General features: G+C 53.7%; 1 protein-coding gene across 4 annotated transcripts in view; it reads right to left on the bottom strand.

The window, feature by feature from the left end:
- The window catches only part of MINDY4 (MINDY lysine 48 deubiquitinase 4), a 107,977-nt gene that overhangs the window by 40,674 nt on the left and 53,131 nt on the right, over positions 1 to 14,172 (bottom strand). For all 4 annotated transcript variants that reach the window (XM_027574787.2, XM_027574788.2, XM_027574789.2 and 1 more), the window contains exons 8-11: positions 12,436 to 12,552; positions 11,120 to 11,208; positions 2,300 to 2,401; positions 701 to 764 (exon numbers count right to left, since the gene is read on the bottom strand). In XM_027574787.2, the coding sequence (XP_027430588.1) occupies positions 701 to 764; positions 2,300 to 2,401; positions 11,120 to 11,208; positions 12,436 to 12,552 (372 nt within the window). The remainder of the gene's footprint in view (positions 1 to 700; positions 765 to 2,299; positions 2,402 to 11,119; positions 11,209 to 12,435; positions 12,553 to 14,172) is intronic.

The following is a 14,172-nucleotide window of genomic DNA, read 5'->3' as shown; positions in this document are numbered from 1 at the left end:
TGCCAGGCCAGCTCTGAGCCCGGTTCACTGTCCTGAGTTCAGTGGGAAGCCGTGGATCTCAGTCTCCTTTGCTTTCTCAGGCAGCTCAGGGAAAAAACCACTTGTAGAGAAAACATCCGACCAGGGGAGACCCCTAATTAGGATCCCAGGGCCACATGGGCCCCAACTTAGGTCAAAGAAACAAAGTAGGTCAAATAAAAGTCCTCTGTGAAGAGGAGGCGCATTTGTGGGAAATGTCACTGTGTCTGTATCCTCATGTCTTCCATTTCTTTCCCTTACTTGGTCATACTAGGTCTGGCTTCATGGCTGGTGCTCTGTTCCCCACTCTCTAACCTCCCCCCTCCATCTCCAGGCCACCCCCCTGCCCTCTCACAACCCCGGCGAGGGTGCTAAGGAGACACAGAGGGACAGAGATGGCTGCGGTTTGGCCGGAAGGCATCACGCATGGGCTGCTCTTCTCTGTACAGCCTCCATGTGACCGGGCGCCCATCGGCCTTTTGGCCACAAGGGCAGTTCTGGCGAGAGCCCACCCCCTAGCCCCCCACCCCGGCCCCCACCCCAATCCCAGGTGGAGGATCCGCTAGCCTGGGCTGCAGGGAGGGCTGGCCCATCCCCAGCTGAGAGAGGATTTACTTATATGAAAGGAGACCGTCCCCAAACCAAGCCAAAGGTTGCGTGATAATTTTCCAGAAAGCCGTACTGTTTCTAAGACTCCATCTGCTTTGTATTTCCCTGTTGGACTGAACTGCTGTGTTCCTGAAGCCCTAAAAAGGAAAGGGAGATGCATGAGTCCTGTGCGTGGACAGAAGACATGCCCTTGAGCCAGGGTGAAACCACATGCGCCGTTAACTGAGGACAAATCAAAAGGTGGCTCCGGAGGAAACAAGGGACCAAGGGTTTCTCGTTTCCCCTCCGCTTTGAACTCCCCCACTGGGCTGGGCCCGGAGGACGCCACAAGTCGGGGTGGGAAAAGGAATGGAGAAAAGATGGCAGAAGGAGAGCTCGGGGTAACCAAACCCAAGTCCTGGCACTAGCGAGTCTGCCTCTCACCCACAACTGACAGATTTCCAGACAAAGGAATGCTGACTTGCCCTTAGTTTTCAGGGCCCTGAGGAATTCCATCCTCTGGCCTGAGGCTCCCCACCCCAGCCCCGTCACCATCTGTTTACACCACACCGAGCATGTGCAGGCACTAGAAGCGGGGTTTGGGTGTGGGGCCCACAGTGCCATTAGCCTGCTGCGTAGGCTGGGAACAGCTGTTGCCTCTCTCTGGCCTTCTGTCTGCTTATCTGTAAAACGGGGAGAAATTGAATTTTTGCACCATCTGTTTTCAGGGCTGCCATGCAGATCCTAAGGGCCAGGGTTAATGTGTAGTAACGTATTCACTGGAACGCGAGGACCAAGGACAAGCACTCCATAGGAACAATAATACCTAACACTGACATGGTACTTAGTATGTGCCAGACATTGTCCTAAGCACTTCACGCTTATTATTATTTACCGTTTATTTATGTGGATAAATGATTTAAGTGGATAGATAATATTATCATTTATTATAGATAATTTATTTATATTGACTCATTTAATTCTCAAGTCACTCTACCAGATGATCCTTGCTATCATCTGCATTTTCCAGATGAGTAAACAGATGAAGCACAGAGAGGTTGAGTCAGCTGCCCAAGGTCACACAGCCAATAAACAGCATTGGGAGTTAGCCTCTGGAGCCCCTTCTCTTAAGCAGTATGCTCTACTGACCATTCCACCCCACCAGAGTGTAGTCTTTGGCCCCAAAAGGCACCCCTTTCACTAAAGCTTAGCCACAGGCCTGGGATGAAGTGATGCTTCCACTCTGAAGGGCCGGACTGAAGAGCCGGCAAACCATCCATGTGGACTGCAGTAGCAATAGAGGTGGCAGGGGAAGTCTCCTCCTCCATGGAACAGGGGTCCAAGTGACAAAGTGAAAGGGAGCATGCTTTGGGGACGTATGAAGCAGAGGGTGACTGGTTCCTGAGAGGTCTGAGATTTTATCAGATGGGATGCATCCCCCAAGGCTCCCCAGGGAGGAAGGCCAGGCAGAGAGGAGACGGGAGCTCCATGGAGGCCCCTCCGGGCCTCTCCCTGTGTAGGGCTGCCCCCCTGGGCTCGTGCCGGCATGGGACACAGGGCCAGCGTCCGGGAGGACACACAGACAAGCTGGGTGGGAAGACGATTCCGAGGACAGGAAAGCGCACAGCCACCTTGCCTGCAGCTGGGCCAGTGCGTGAGCGGAGCCCCGTGCACAGCCCTGGGAAGCACTCACAGTGTGACCACGGCTCTCTTATGGCCCCCGGCCCGCCACACGATGTCCGCGATGGCCAGGGCGAGGCAGTGGGTCCTGCGGGCATTGGAAGGCTGCAGCTGCCTGAGGAGGAACAAGAGAGTGTGTTTATGCCCATGGGGACACAAGCCCGGGACGGGGCAGCCCTGTAACAGATGACCTATTCTTTCCTCTGCCACACAGAGAGGGCTCTGCAGCCCAGGGACTCCGTCCAGCAGGGCCTCCTCCTATGAGGGCCAAGGGAAGAGGCCTGACAGAGAGGCCCTGGGTGGGGCTGGAGGAAGAGCAGGTCAAGGAAACAGCCCGGGGGGAGCAAAGGGGACCCTGGAGGCTTGGCAGGGCCGGGAGTTCTGACGGAGCCCAGGAGGCCGTGCTGAATGTGCTCAGGAGCTCCTGCCATCCGGAGGAAAGTGAGGTATCCCAGGCAAATGTCTGGTACTGCCCTGACCCAGCCTTGGCCACTCCCAGCATCCGGGCCACCGGAGACAGCAGCTGTGCAAGCAGGTGCCCTTCACTCCCACCAGCCACAGGAAATGAGATCATGGGTGCAGAGAGGAAAGTGGCCTGCCTTGCTGGTTACTTAGATATAGGTTGTAGGATGGGGGAGAGGAAGGATTCATGGTAATCTCTGGGGGTTTAGTGGGTGCACAGTGGGGCTGCCAACTGAAATGAGGAATATAGGGCAGACAGGAGGACTGGGGGAGCAGCTGGAGGTGCACGTGGGACCCCCTAGGTGAAGCTATCTGACACATGGAAAGCCCAGGAGAGCATCGGGGCTGAGGATAGGTTTATGCACCACCAGCATGTGAGGGGTCCTTGGCCCTTTGAGGGGCTAAGATTCCCCAGACAGAGGATGAGGAAGGGCAGAGGTGGCAGCCAAGGATGAAACCCCACAGGACTCTGGTGTACCAGGGACACAGAGGATGGCAGGAAGCGGCATGGCAGTAGGGGCACGGCTGGGAGACGGTGCTATTACACAGTCCTAGGAGCAAATGGGCTTTGAGCAAAACAGGCAGTCAGCAATGTCAAAAATGGCAGAGACGCCTTATGATAGAAATGGTAACACAGAAGCCCTGGTGCATGAAACGAGCAACAGGGAAGAACAGGCAACAGCCTGACAGAGACACTGCCTTCAGTTTCGCCTTTCCAGGGCTCCTAGAGCTGTATTTCTTGCCCACTGCTAGAGTCTACGAATTTTTTCTAAGTTCTTAGAAAAATTAAATTCTTACAAAAGCAGTCTGAGTGTTAGGCTCTTCCTAACAAACAAAGGTGCCTCAATGAAGACCCTGCTGGCGCTCAAAGGAATACAGGGCAGGGGGCAAGGGGTAGGGGTGGGGGTTCTATGTTTTCAGTGGCCAAATAATACCTGAGCTCCATGCTAAGCTGTGTGGGGGAGAAAGAAAACTGGAGAAATGGGAACCAGGAGACCAGGACACAGGTCACCATGATGGGCAGCACATGGTCACTCCCCAGCGCCCGAGACACAGAGCCAGTGGCCTGCATCCAGGTTGTCCAATGCCTTTAAAATGGGAGGCAAACGACATAATCATCCCTCAGTTTACCCTTCCATAAACTGGAGAGGACCCTAGTACCTCCTCTGTAGCATCGGGAACTTTAAACAAGGTGATGTGTGTAAAGGCCCAGAGCCCAGTGCCTGGCACAGGGTGAATGTTCAATAACGGATACCTATCACTATTGTCTTTACAGGAACATCAAGTCCCCACCTTGGCTATGGTGACAGGAAGGTGAACTCCTACCATCTGGTGTGAAAGTAACAAGAAGCCCCTGACACCAGGTTATCCTTCAAACCTAATGAGACAAACAACAAGTCCTCAACCACTTGAAAAATGAAATGGCAGACTGCCTGCTACTTGTGCAGCCTCTGGAAGCCCGCCATGCTCCTCGAGGAAATGGTTACCACGCCATCACCAAACCAGGCAGCCTGGGCTGTGGGGGGAGCACTGCCCTGGGTCACCATCAACTATGAAAACAAAGGTGAGGAAATGTTGTGCTGGGTTTCCGGAGAGGTGATGCCAAGGACAGAGAGGGGCCTGGAAAGCAGGGCTTGTCAGACAAAGGAGAAGGGACTGGACATTTACCCCCTTGGATTCAGAACCTGTGAAAGTAGGCTTCGTCATCCCCACAGCTCCTGTTTCCTGCCCTGCCCCCACCCAGGTGACCGTCACATCCTGTCAAACACACCTCCTGAAAACGCTTGCCAATCCCCTTCCTGCCCCTGCCCGGGACCAGGGTGCTCTGCTCCCCAGCTGAGTTGTTACAGCCAGTGCCTGACCAGCATCTCTGCTCCATCTTGTCCCTGTAGGCTCTTCCTACAACACAGGTGTGACCAGGGTTCCCCCCAGTTAGAACCCTTACCATGGCTAGGAGTTGGGCAAACTTGTGTCTGGACTTTAAACTCTGCCTAGAACATCTATGCTGGGAAACGTGCAGACATGGAACCAAGAGGTCTCCTTTCACAAATTCACGTGTTCTACACTAACTTGCTGAAGCAAGTCATGTGCTTGATTGAAAGCTTCTCAGTGTAGCCATAAATAAGATTTGAAAAGCCGACATATACTGAGTATCTATCATGTGCCAAGCACTGTTAGAAACACGTTGCATGTATTATTTCATTAGCCATTAAAGCTACCCTATCGAGGTGGCAGTATTATTGCTTTTAATTGGGAAACTGAGGCACGGAGGCTAAGGGATTCACCCAAGGTCACACAGTTAGGAAAGTTGTAAAAATTAAAACAGCATTGAGGGAGGAAGGAGAACTTGGGGAAATGGAACCCACTGTCTGGAGCTCTTGGCTTTAGGAACCAGCATCCCTCTGTCTTTAAGCCTGTCTCTTGGGCACCATGCAACACTATCAAGAGATCTGGCTTCTCAGTCCGGCCCGTGTCTTTCTGATCTCACAGACTGGTTACAGACCCTCTGAACCTCTGCGTTTCTACACAAAAGTCCTCATTTTTTACACTGGCTTCCATTTAGAAACACTTCCAGTCTCTCTATCCTTCCCTGGGCCCCCGTTTGCTCTTTTGAGACACATCTTTCCAGAAGACACAGTGGAAAAGTGCAGTGGTCGGGCCTGGGTTTGGTTCCTGGCTCCCAGACCTTGGGGATGCCACTTGCCCTCGCTGGCCTTCGCCTTCCCACATAGATGTGGACAGTGGGCCACGTGCCCCCAAACATCATTCCAGTATTGCCATTTCTGCCATTTAACTGGCCACAGGGAAGACAGGGCTGTCCGTGCAGACGATGAGAGGAAGGGGGCGCTGTGGTGAGTCACCCAGACTCCAGCTTCACCAGTTAACTCCCTGCTTTCGCCTGCAAAATCTCAATGACAAGGGTGGTTCCTGTTTGCCTTCATCAGTCAGACATGCACTCATCAAACTCCTACCATGAATCTAGCACCCAGCCAGGCTCTCCAACCAAGAGAAGTTTCTTTAAGCATCTAATTCCTCACAGGAGAAGTGCAGGATGAAGACAGTTGCCTATGGGGGGTGGTGGGCATAGGGGACTAACACAGCCTGCATGTTTGCCCAAATTACTCAAGCGCTTCCGATTAAGAGATGTTCTGATCCCAACTATCTCAAAACGGCCTCACCCATCCACTCTGATGTGCCCAGCAGTCCGCATCTCCAAACCACCCAGAGGAAGTCTGGTGAATGACCACAGCCTTTCTGCTCCCTCTCAGGCTTACAAGCTGCTGCAGGCAGTGGGGAGAAGACCGGTCTGGGGACCACCGGACCTGGGGTCCAAACCTGGCTCTGCTACGGTGTCCAGACAGGCCTCGGGCAAGTGCCCCTCTTTCTCTGAGCCTTGAATTTTGCAATTTCAAAGGGAAGAGGAGGTGAGGGGACAACATCCTTGTCTGTGGCTCTCTCTAGGCCGGCAGGGGAGTGAGGCTCATTGTCTCTTCCCACAGCCACCGGCACAACCCCTCCTCAAGGGGAAAACACGGAGTCCTGCCGCCTGGCTCTGTCCTCCCCGACTGAGGAGAGGCCAGCTGCCGGCCTGACGGAGTGGCTCCTAATGAAGCCAGACAGCTCCACAGAAAAAACACCACAACTGCCAAGAGGCCTTTATTTCAGCATGACTTCCCTGGAGGGCACAGTCAATCCCCCACGCTGCTTTCACAAAATCGCTCCCCATCGGTGGCGGGTGGTGGGTGGAGGGCGCGAGGAGGGGCCCCACCGCCAGCCCCAGCATGGGAAGGCCCACAGGTCCTTCAAGAGCCCCCCAGAGCCCAGAGTTGGGCAGCTGCAGATGCTGCCTAGGTGTGGGGGGCCAGGCCATCATGGTGTTCCTGAAGAGAAAAGAGGAGTCACCTGCATTTTTTTTTAAGTTGGGTCATTTCTGAAATCCTGGAATTTCAGTCAAAAGGAAGTATCGAACCCACAGCACACACTGCCCATGCAGAAACATCAATGACCCAACCCGTCGATATTAAAATTGTATGAATAAACCAATGAAACCAGAGGAGCTGGGCATGAAGAGGGGCTCCTACAGGGCTGTCACCCTTTGCTCACATGAGGTGTTTGCTGTATTACTCTTTGTACTTCTGTACTGAGTTCTTCCAAATTAGGGGAAAGGGGGAGGGTGTGCCCAGAAGGCCTCTGTAAAACACAGAGCCACGCCTTGGTCACTGAGAGTCCATCTGGGGGTCCAGCATGCGAATGTTCCAAACGCCTGGCGTCAGCCCCTTCTGACCTCTCTGGCTCTCCTGTTGCTCAGAGTCTCTTCTGGGGCACAGCAGAGCATGAAGGCGGACAGGGCTTAGCCGCAGATGCCAGGAGTGACCCTGGGTGAGCATCTTCCCTCTCTGAGCCTCGGCTTCCCCAGATGCTCCTGCCTGCTTGCACAGCCCTTGATGATTTACAAAGGACTGTGCTTGCATTTCCTTGTTGAGTCAAACTTAGGCAAGACAGAGATTCACCAATGGAGAAGGTGAGGCGCTGCAGCCCAGGTCTCTGGACCCAGCCCTGTAGGGCCTCACCACCACAAAGCAGCAACCCAGACTCTGCTCTCACTTCCCTCCTTTGCTGCCAGCCCTGGGCAACAGCCCCTTGCTCCCCGGGCCTTTGTTTGACCCAAGTCCTAGCTTGAAGCCAGAAGCACTCTCCTCTCCCACCCCCAATGGCCCTCCAGCCCCCGAGGCAGGCTGTAACCTCAACAAACCCAGCCCCATGGCAGGGGAAGTGGGAGACGGAAACACAGGACTGGATGTATGGGGGGGTGTTGTGTGTGTGTGTGTGTGTGTGTGTAGGCATCTGGTGCCCCTTGACTATAGTCCATCACCACTGGGACTCCCCCAGCTTGTCCCTCTCTGAGCTACCTATTCCTGTGCCCCTGCTAGAGCCCCAGTGGGTGGAAGCAGAAAGCCAGGCCACGGTGCTCCACCTCATGGTGATGAGCCCTGGTTGCAGCACCTGCAGCAGCAGGGGGTGGGGGCAGAGAGGGGAGGGACTTACCAGGAGCACCCATAGTTGTGGGGCTCCCAAGAAAACTGAGGTCACTGTTCTGCAGCATGAATCCTTCCATGCTTCCTGGAGGAGGGGACCGTGGCCAGCAGGCTGAGTTCCCTGGATACTCCACACACACTGCTGAGCCAGGCAGCCAGACTGGGGCTCCTTCCCACCTGGCACACCCCTACATACACCCCCAGCAGCTCCTTCTTCCCCCTTCCTCTGCCTACCCACCACTGCCCCTAGGACCCAGCTCAGACCCACCAGCCTGGCCACCAAGGGTCTTCAATCTAGGCTGGCCCCGACTCCTCTCTCAGGGTCCCAGCTGACAGGGAGCCCGTGGGAGCCAAGGCTGCACTCCCTCCCCCTCCTTCCCAGCAAAGACTTGATGGAACTCTCCATCTAGTCGGTGCTTAAATAGACACCTGACACTGTAAACTGGGGCCTAAGTCCAGGCTTGGCCAGTGGCTGGCTGGCAGATGGTGGGAGGTAGAAAGAACCTCACTTCCCACTGCTCACCCAGTTTTCTTTCTACCCAGAGCCTGACTTTCGCCCACAACTAGGATGGCTTTTTGCCTTCCAAGCCCTCACTCCCTCTCTGGTGTGGAGAGCAGAGCGCTCCCCGGAGAATGTACCTGCGGATCCAGAGGCTGGAACATTCCCTCAGTGGTGTGTGGGGTGGGCGACAAGGAATCGAGCCTGCCTTGTGTGTGCCCTGGACAGAAACAGCCCTTCCTGGAACCAACTTAAACGCCCCATCCCAATCGTTGGAAAACAATCCAAACTTCCCCCCCCCAAGTACAAAGTCCAAGTTCAAAAGCAGCTCTGAATGAGAAGAGGGCTGAAATGAATTATGAGACATCTCCCATGAGGGCCAAGGCCAAGGCTTGACCCAAGCAGCTGGTAAGGCCCCAAGGCCCCTCCGGCAGCCTGGCCCTGACCCATCTGCCAGCCCCAGGTCTCACCCTGCCGCCCCCCAAACCCTGCCCCGGCCACCCCATGCAGCTCTCGGCTCCCTTCCCCGCCCTGCTCTCACTGCCCTCGGGCCTCTCTCTGCACATGCTCTTCTCCTTACTGGAACACCATTCCCTCCCCTCCCTGTGAGTCTGGATAACTCATGCATTTGTGCATGTGTTCATTCAACAAAAATTCCGAGGGCCTCTTCTGTAGACTAGGACCTGGGCTGGATGCCAGGGACAGGCTGTGAACCAGGCAGCCCAGGAAGGCCCCTGTTCTCATGGGGCTGGTGTTCCCAGGAGGTGGGGTGGTGGGGGTGTGACCATGGACAGGTAACAATGTCAGGGAACAAGGGCACCTTGGAGCAGGCCCAGGGTTCTTTTCAACTAGGGAAGGCCTCCGTGATGTCAAGGCCTCTGTGCAGTAAGGAGCCCAAGAAGAAGTCTGAGGGATTTGCTGGGAAGGGGGAAATTGAGGGAGAAACGAGCATATGTAAGGATGTGTGTCAAGCCAAGTGGGAGTCGATGACCTCCAGACCTCAGCGGGATTCGAATGTCACCCCTCCAATAGGCCTGCTCTACCGCGTTCAGGTCTGGGGGAACCCTGAGCATCCAGCACATCCCCTGGAGCATCCAGCACATCCCCTGGAGCCTCAATCGTAGGTGCTGTGAAGGCAAGGCCGCGGCTGTCCTCTGTCTTCCCTCCAAGCACCTGCCAAGCCCTCCCAGCATGCTTCTTTCCAGCGCAAGGAAGGGAAGTGGGCAGGCAGGTGCATGTGCACTCGGGGACAGTCCCTGCACCCTTTGAGGGCAGCCAGAGGTCGCTCATTTAGCAAGTTCCACTCAGTCGGGAGCATTCCAGAACGTCAAGCACTGTGCTACCTCTCCAGGACAGTCGACAGCAGGGTCTCTGCCCGCACTGTGGTTTGCTGGCTGGCCTTTCAGGGGCCCTGCACAGACAGGAGCAGTTATGTCTGGACTCGGGGGCGGGGGGGGGGGGTGTGGAGAAGAACATGGACAAGGTGAGATCCCGCTGTGGAAATGTTAGGTCACTCTGCTCTGGGTATGGCTGGGCTATGCTGGTAATTGGCATCTTTTAGCTTGAGACAAAACCCCTTGATGATTACTTTGTAATTAGGTAAGTTATATTATTAGACAAATTCTAAAATGCCAAGCATGAAAAGCTACCTATCTAAGGCAAAATCCTCTAAGCTGGGAAAAGATGTTTCATTTGTCCTGGGCTAGGCAGGGTATCTGGGGAGCCAGCGTCCCTCCCAGGAATCTGAATACAGAAGAATGGGGAATGGGCTTTGTTGTCTTTATAACACCTAAGCTTTTTTTTTTTTTTTAAGGCACTGAAATGCCTACATCAAAGAACAAGTCCCTTTAATTAAATTTCAGGAAGTGGCAAAACTCAGCTATGATTTTAGAATCTGTTTAATCACAACTTTTGGGAGGAGAATGGAGGTATCTACTAAGCAGGACAACTCTTCTAGGGTGCTGGAAATATTTTTCTTTCTTGATCTGGCTAATAGGATGATGGGGCAGGGGGTTTTGCAATAACGCATTGAGCAGAACACATATGAGTCGTGCACTTTTTTGAGACGTGTACTTTCCTGTATGCATGTTATCGTTCAACTAATAGAGAGAGAGATAAGAACACGTGCCAGTTCTGTAGCTCTGGGGGTAACTGAGCACAAGCTAGTCACTGGGCACACAGGGAGACGAAAGAAGGCCATCTCCTCAAACTGGCCATCCAGCCCCGGCCCTGGCCAGCACCTGGCCAATCCTTTTAGCTTAGCACCAACCATGGTATACAGTTATGGTTTTCTATCCATCCCTCCAACACACAGAGCATTCTGCCTGCACAGAGATGTTCCAGAAAGGTCTGTGGAGTGAATGAGAAGGAGAAGGAGGTGCCCATGTGCAAACACTTAACGTGTGAGGTGGAGAACAAACGGCCGAAGAGAGTGGAAGCAATGCACCGCAGGGCCGGCTGGAATGTATGGGAATGGCTGTCGGCAGAGGTGAGGCAACATGGGGAGGGAGGGGAGACCTGGGCTCCATCGAAGGGTCAGCAGGTTGATATGGGTGTGGATGGGCTTTCGGCAGCTGCTGCGCTCAGCTGCTGAGGAGGGGGCGGCCTTAGTTTCGATGCCATTCCAGCAGCTACTTGCCACGTGGAACGGGACTCAGAGACAAACACATGCAGGTCATTTCAACTGGGCAGCGCTGGCCCTCTGAGCCAGTCGCCATTTCCCTTTCCAGAAGACAGGAAATATCAGGGAACACACACGCTTCCTTACTTGTTTTTTCTGGACACTGAGGAGAAGCCTTGGGAAAAGAAGATATTGCCAGAAGGAGCGCTGACTTACCGAACGCAGTCAGCTTTGCTATCTCCTTCAAACAGGAGTTTTTGTAGAACACAGCCTTGGACAGCTGCCAGAACCCCACAGGGACCCCCCTGCAAAGAAGGACACACATTAGTGCCCATGAGGACCGACCCAAGGCAGAGCTGTCTGTCCCTCCAGAACCAGCCTCCGCCCACAGATTCTAGACCCAGTGCCACCAAGCCACTGCCTCTCAAACACGAGCCTTTGCTATGCTGAGTCCTCCCACAGAGCCCTGAGCCTGGTCACAGAGAAGGGGTGACAAAGGCCCCGGTGGCCAGCACTGGAGGAAGGGGCAAGACTGCATGTCTCACAGGAGGAAAGCAGGCCTTCACAACCAGTCAGGTGTAAAACCAAGTACGTCACCGTAAGTTCCCAGTCATTCAAGGAAATGCTTCCACGTCCACGGGCTGAGGGTGTCAACGGTTTACTCAGCCTTCAAGGCCCATCCTAAAGGCCTCCTCCAAGAGGAAGCCCTCCCTCACCATCTCAGCAGCCCCTTCAGCAGCCTCTGCTTATGTGAGCAATCTTCTGTCCAGCTGTGGCCCGCCTCAACACCCATCAGGTGTGTCTTTGTCCCCCACGCCCCCACATTAGAGGAAGAAGTCTCCTTGAGGGGTTCACCCCTATTCAACAAGTACAAGAATTATCAGAGTAGCAGGCGTGGGTACCCTTGAACTGGGGGTGTAAGAAGATGTGCTGAGCTTGGCCACACTAGGGACAGAGGCCAATGGTCTTGGGATTCTTCCACAGGCAGTGAGGGGCAAGGGGAGGCACCTGGGGCTTGACAAATGGAACCTCACTGGGCTGCTGGATTGAGAGTATCTTCTGGCCCTTAAAGTGTATAACTCGGGAAATGTGTATACACTATGTCCAAATCCTGCCCCGGTGTACCTACATTTCCCTGTCTTAGAAAACACCTCCTCCTCACGCACTTCTTCTCAAAGCCTTCCCTTTACTCATGCTGCCTCCTCCTTCAAATGCTCTCTCTCCAGCCCTACCTGCAAAACCACTTCCCAAAACTCTGCCTGAGGACCCTCTCTGAGGCCCCCAACTAAACAAAGGCCTCCTTCCGCCCGTCTCAGAGAGGGTTCTGGACACTGAGGAGAAGACTTTGTGGGGGAAGGATCACGTCCCCCAGCTCCTGCTCTGCCCAGCCCCACGTGAAGCTGCAGCACTGGGTGACAACTCGGCAAACACGGGGCTAGTCAGCATTGGATAGCTCGGCAAACTGCGGGACACCCGGCCCTACCTGTGACGGGCCCGCAGCGACATCCCCCGGAAACATAAAAGCAACCTGCCTTGTTCTGCACAATGCCATATTTTAACGAGGCTTTGTCATTAAAGGAAAAACTCTGAAGTTTCCATTCCTCATTGAAACAGCAAAAGCTGGAGCCGAACAGAAGGGCCTTTATGTCCTGTCAAAAGAAGAGAGAGTTTCCTTAGTTGTCTTAAAGGCAAACAATAATACGCCGCTCAGTGTCTGTATTCCCTCAGAAGCTGGTCTTGCATTCTAGCGGCGCAGCCTGCTTTCCAGCAGGCTCATTGATTTTTCTTTTTATTTTGCAAACTCATTCTTCTCATATTTGAGAAAAGAGAAAAAGCGACGCTGAGGGTCTTGCCTCTGGAATATCCATAAACCAAACCAGCCTGTGCTGACCCGGGCCCAGGCCTTTGCAGGCTCCTTAGAGGAAATCTGAAACACAGAATTTTAGTTTTAGAAGGGACCTTGGAGGTTCTTGACTGCACACTACAATCACCTGTGGAGCGCTTAACAATCCTGATGCTCAGGCCACACGCCAGCCCAGCTAAATCAGAACCCCTGGGCGGCAGACTCCAGTGGCTGTAATTTTAAAAGCTCTCCAGGCGATTCCAATGTGCAGCTACATTGGAGAACCGGTGCTGTGAGACAGGCTTAGCAACCTATGACCCACGGGCCAAATTTGGCCCCACCTGTGTTTTGTAAATAAAGTTTTATTGAAACACAGCAACACCCATTTGATTTTATTTTCTCTATGTTGGCTTTCACATTGCAATGGCAGAGTTTAGCGGTTGCAACAGAGAGCCAAAAATATATGATCTGGCCCTTTACAGAAAGTTTGCCAACCCCTGTTCTAGTACCACCCCTTAGTACGTGTAAGAATCTCCTCTATGCCATCATCCACAAGTGGTCCCCCCTGAACTCAACTTGAACCCCAACAGCCCAGTGAAGGGATTCCCACCACCCTCCAAGGTGGCACCTGCATTTCTTCACGGCTCCATCTTCTCTAAACTTCTGGCTGATACTGATCTCACTGTTCATCTCCCATAAGCCCAAGCCCCACCCTCCAGAGCCCCAGAAAGCTCCAACCACTGCCCCTGACAAGCCCAGGAAGGCAGAGCCTCTCCCTGGATGCCCCCTCCTTATTTGAGCCACCTCTCCTCTCTCTCCGCCATGACTTTACATCCAAGATCTCAGAAGGGCCAACACATGGGCTCTGTTGCCACCTCTCCGGGTCAGATCTTTCCTACAGATTCAGATTATTTCCTTTCAGAATCGGTCCTTTTTTATTTTTCATTAAGTACAAGAAAGTCTCAGTGACAGAAGCATTTGTCTACACATCATCAAATGCGGGCTGGCGGTGCACAGGGGAGAAGACTGGGTGAATTCGTCCATCTGGGCTTGGTTTCCTTTCTTGTACCAACAATCCACGTATTAGAACTGAGTTTTTCGAGAACCTGAGAATTATACGGACTGGACTTTTCTGGCTGAAGCCCAGGTCTGTTCTCTTAGTCACAGAACAACAGCCCCCAGCTAGGCACAGTGTGGCCACCAGGGCACAGAGTTGTGAGCCTGAAAGCCTGGGTACTATGGATGCTTTGTGCCCCGGGCCCTCCTTTTCTCTGGGTGGGCCTCAATTTTTCCAGCTGCTTTGGGAGATGCTGCTACTGGGTGGTCTAAATTTAGGGGTCTCAAAGGGCCCTTCCCAAAACAGGAGTGCTCACTGCAAAGAATCACAGTCCTGTGGCTACAGAGAGTCAGAGCACTTACTCCAGGC

This window comes from Zalophus californianus, chromosome 12 (assembly GCF_009762305.2).
Source record: "Zalophus californianus isolate mZalCal1 chromosome 12, mZalCal1.pri.v2, whole genome shotgun sequence".
Classification (NCBI taxonomy): domain Eukaryota; kingdom Metazoa; phylum Chordata; class Mammalia; order Carnivora; family Otariidae; genus Zalophus; species Zalophus californianus.
Note: the sequence above shows the minus strand (reverse complement) of the source record. Positions and strands in the feature narration are given on the sequence as shown.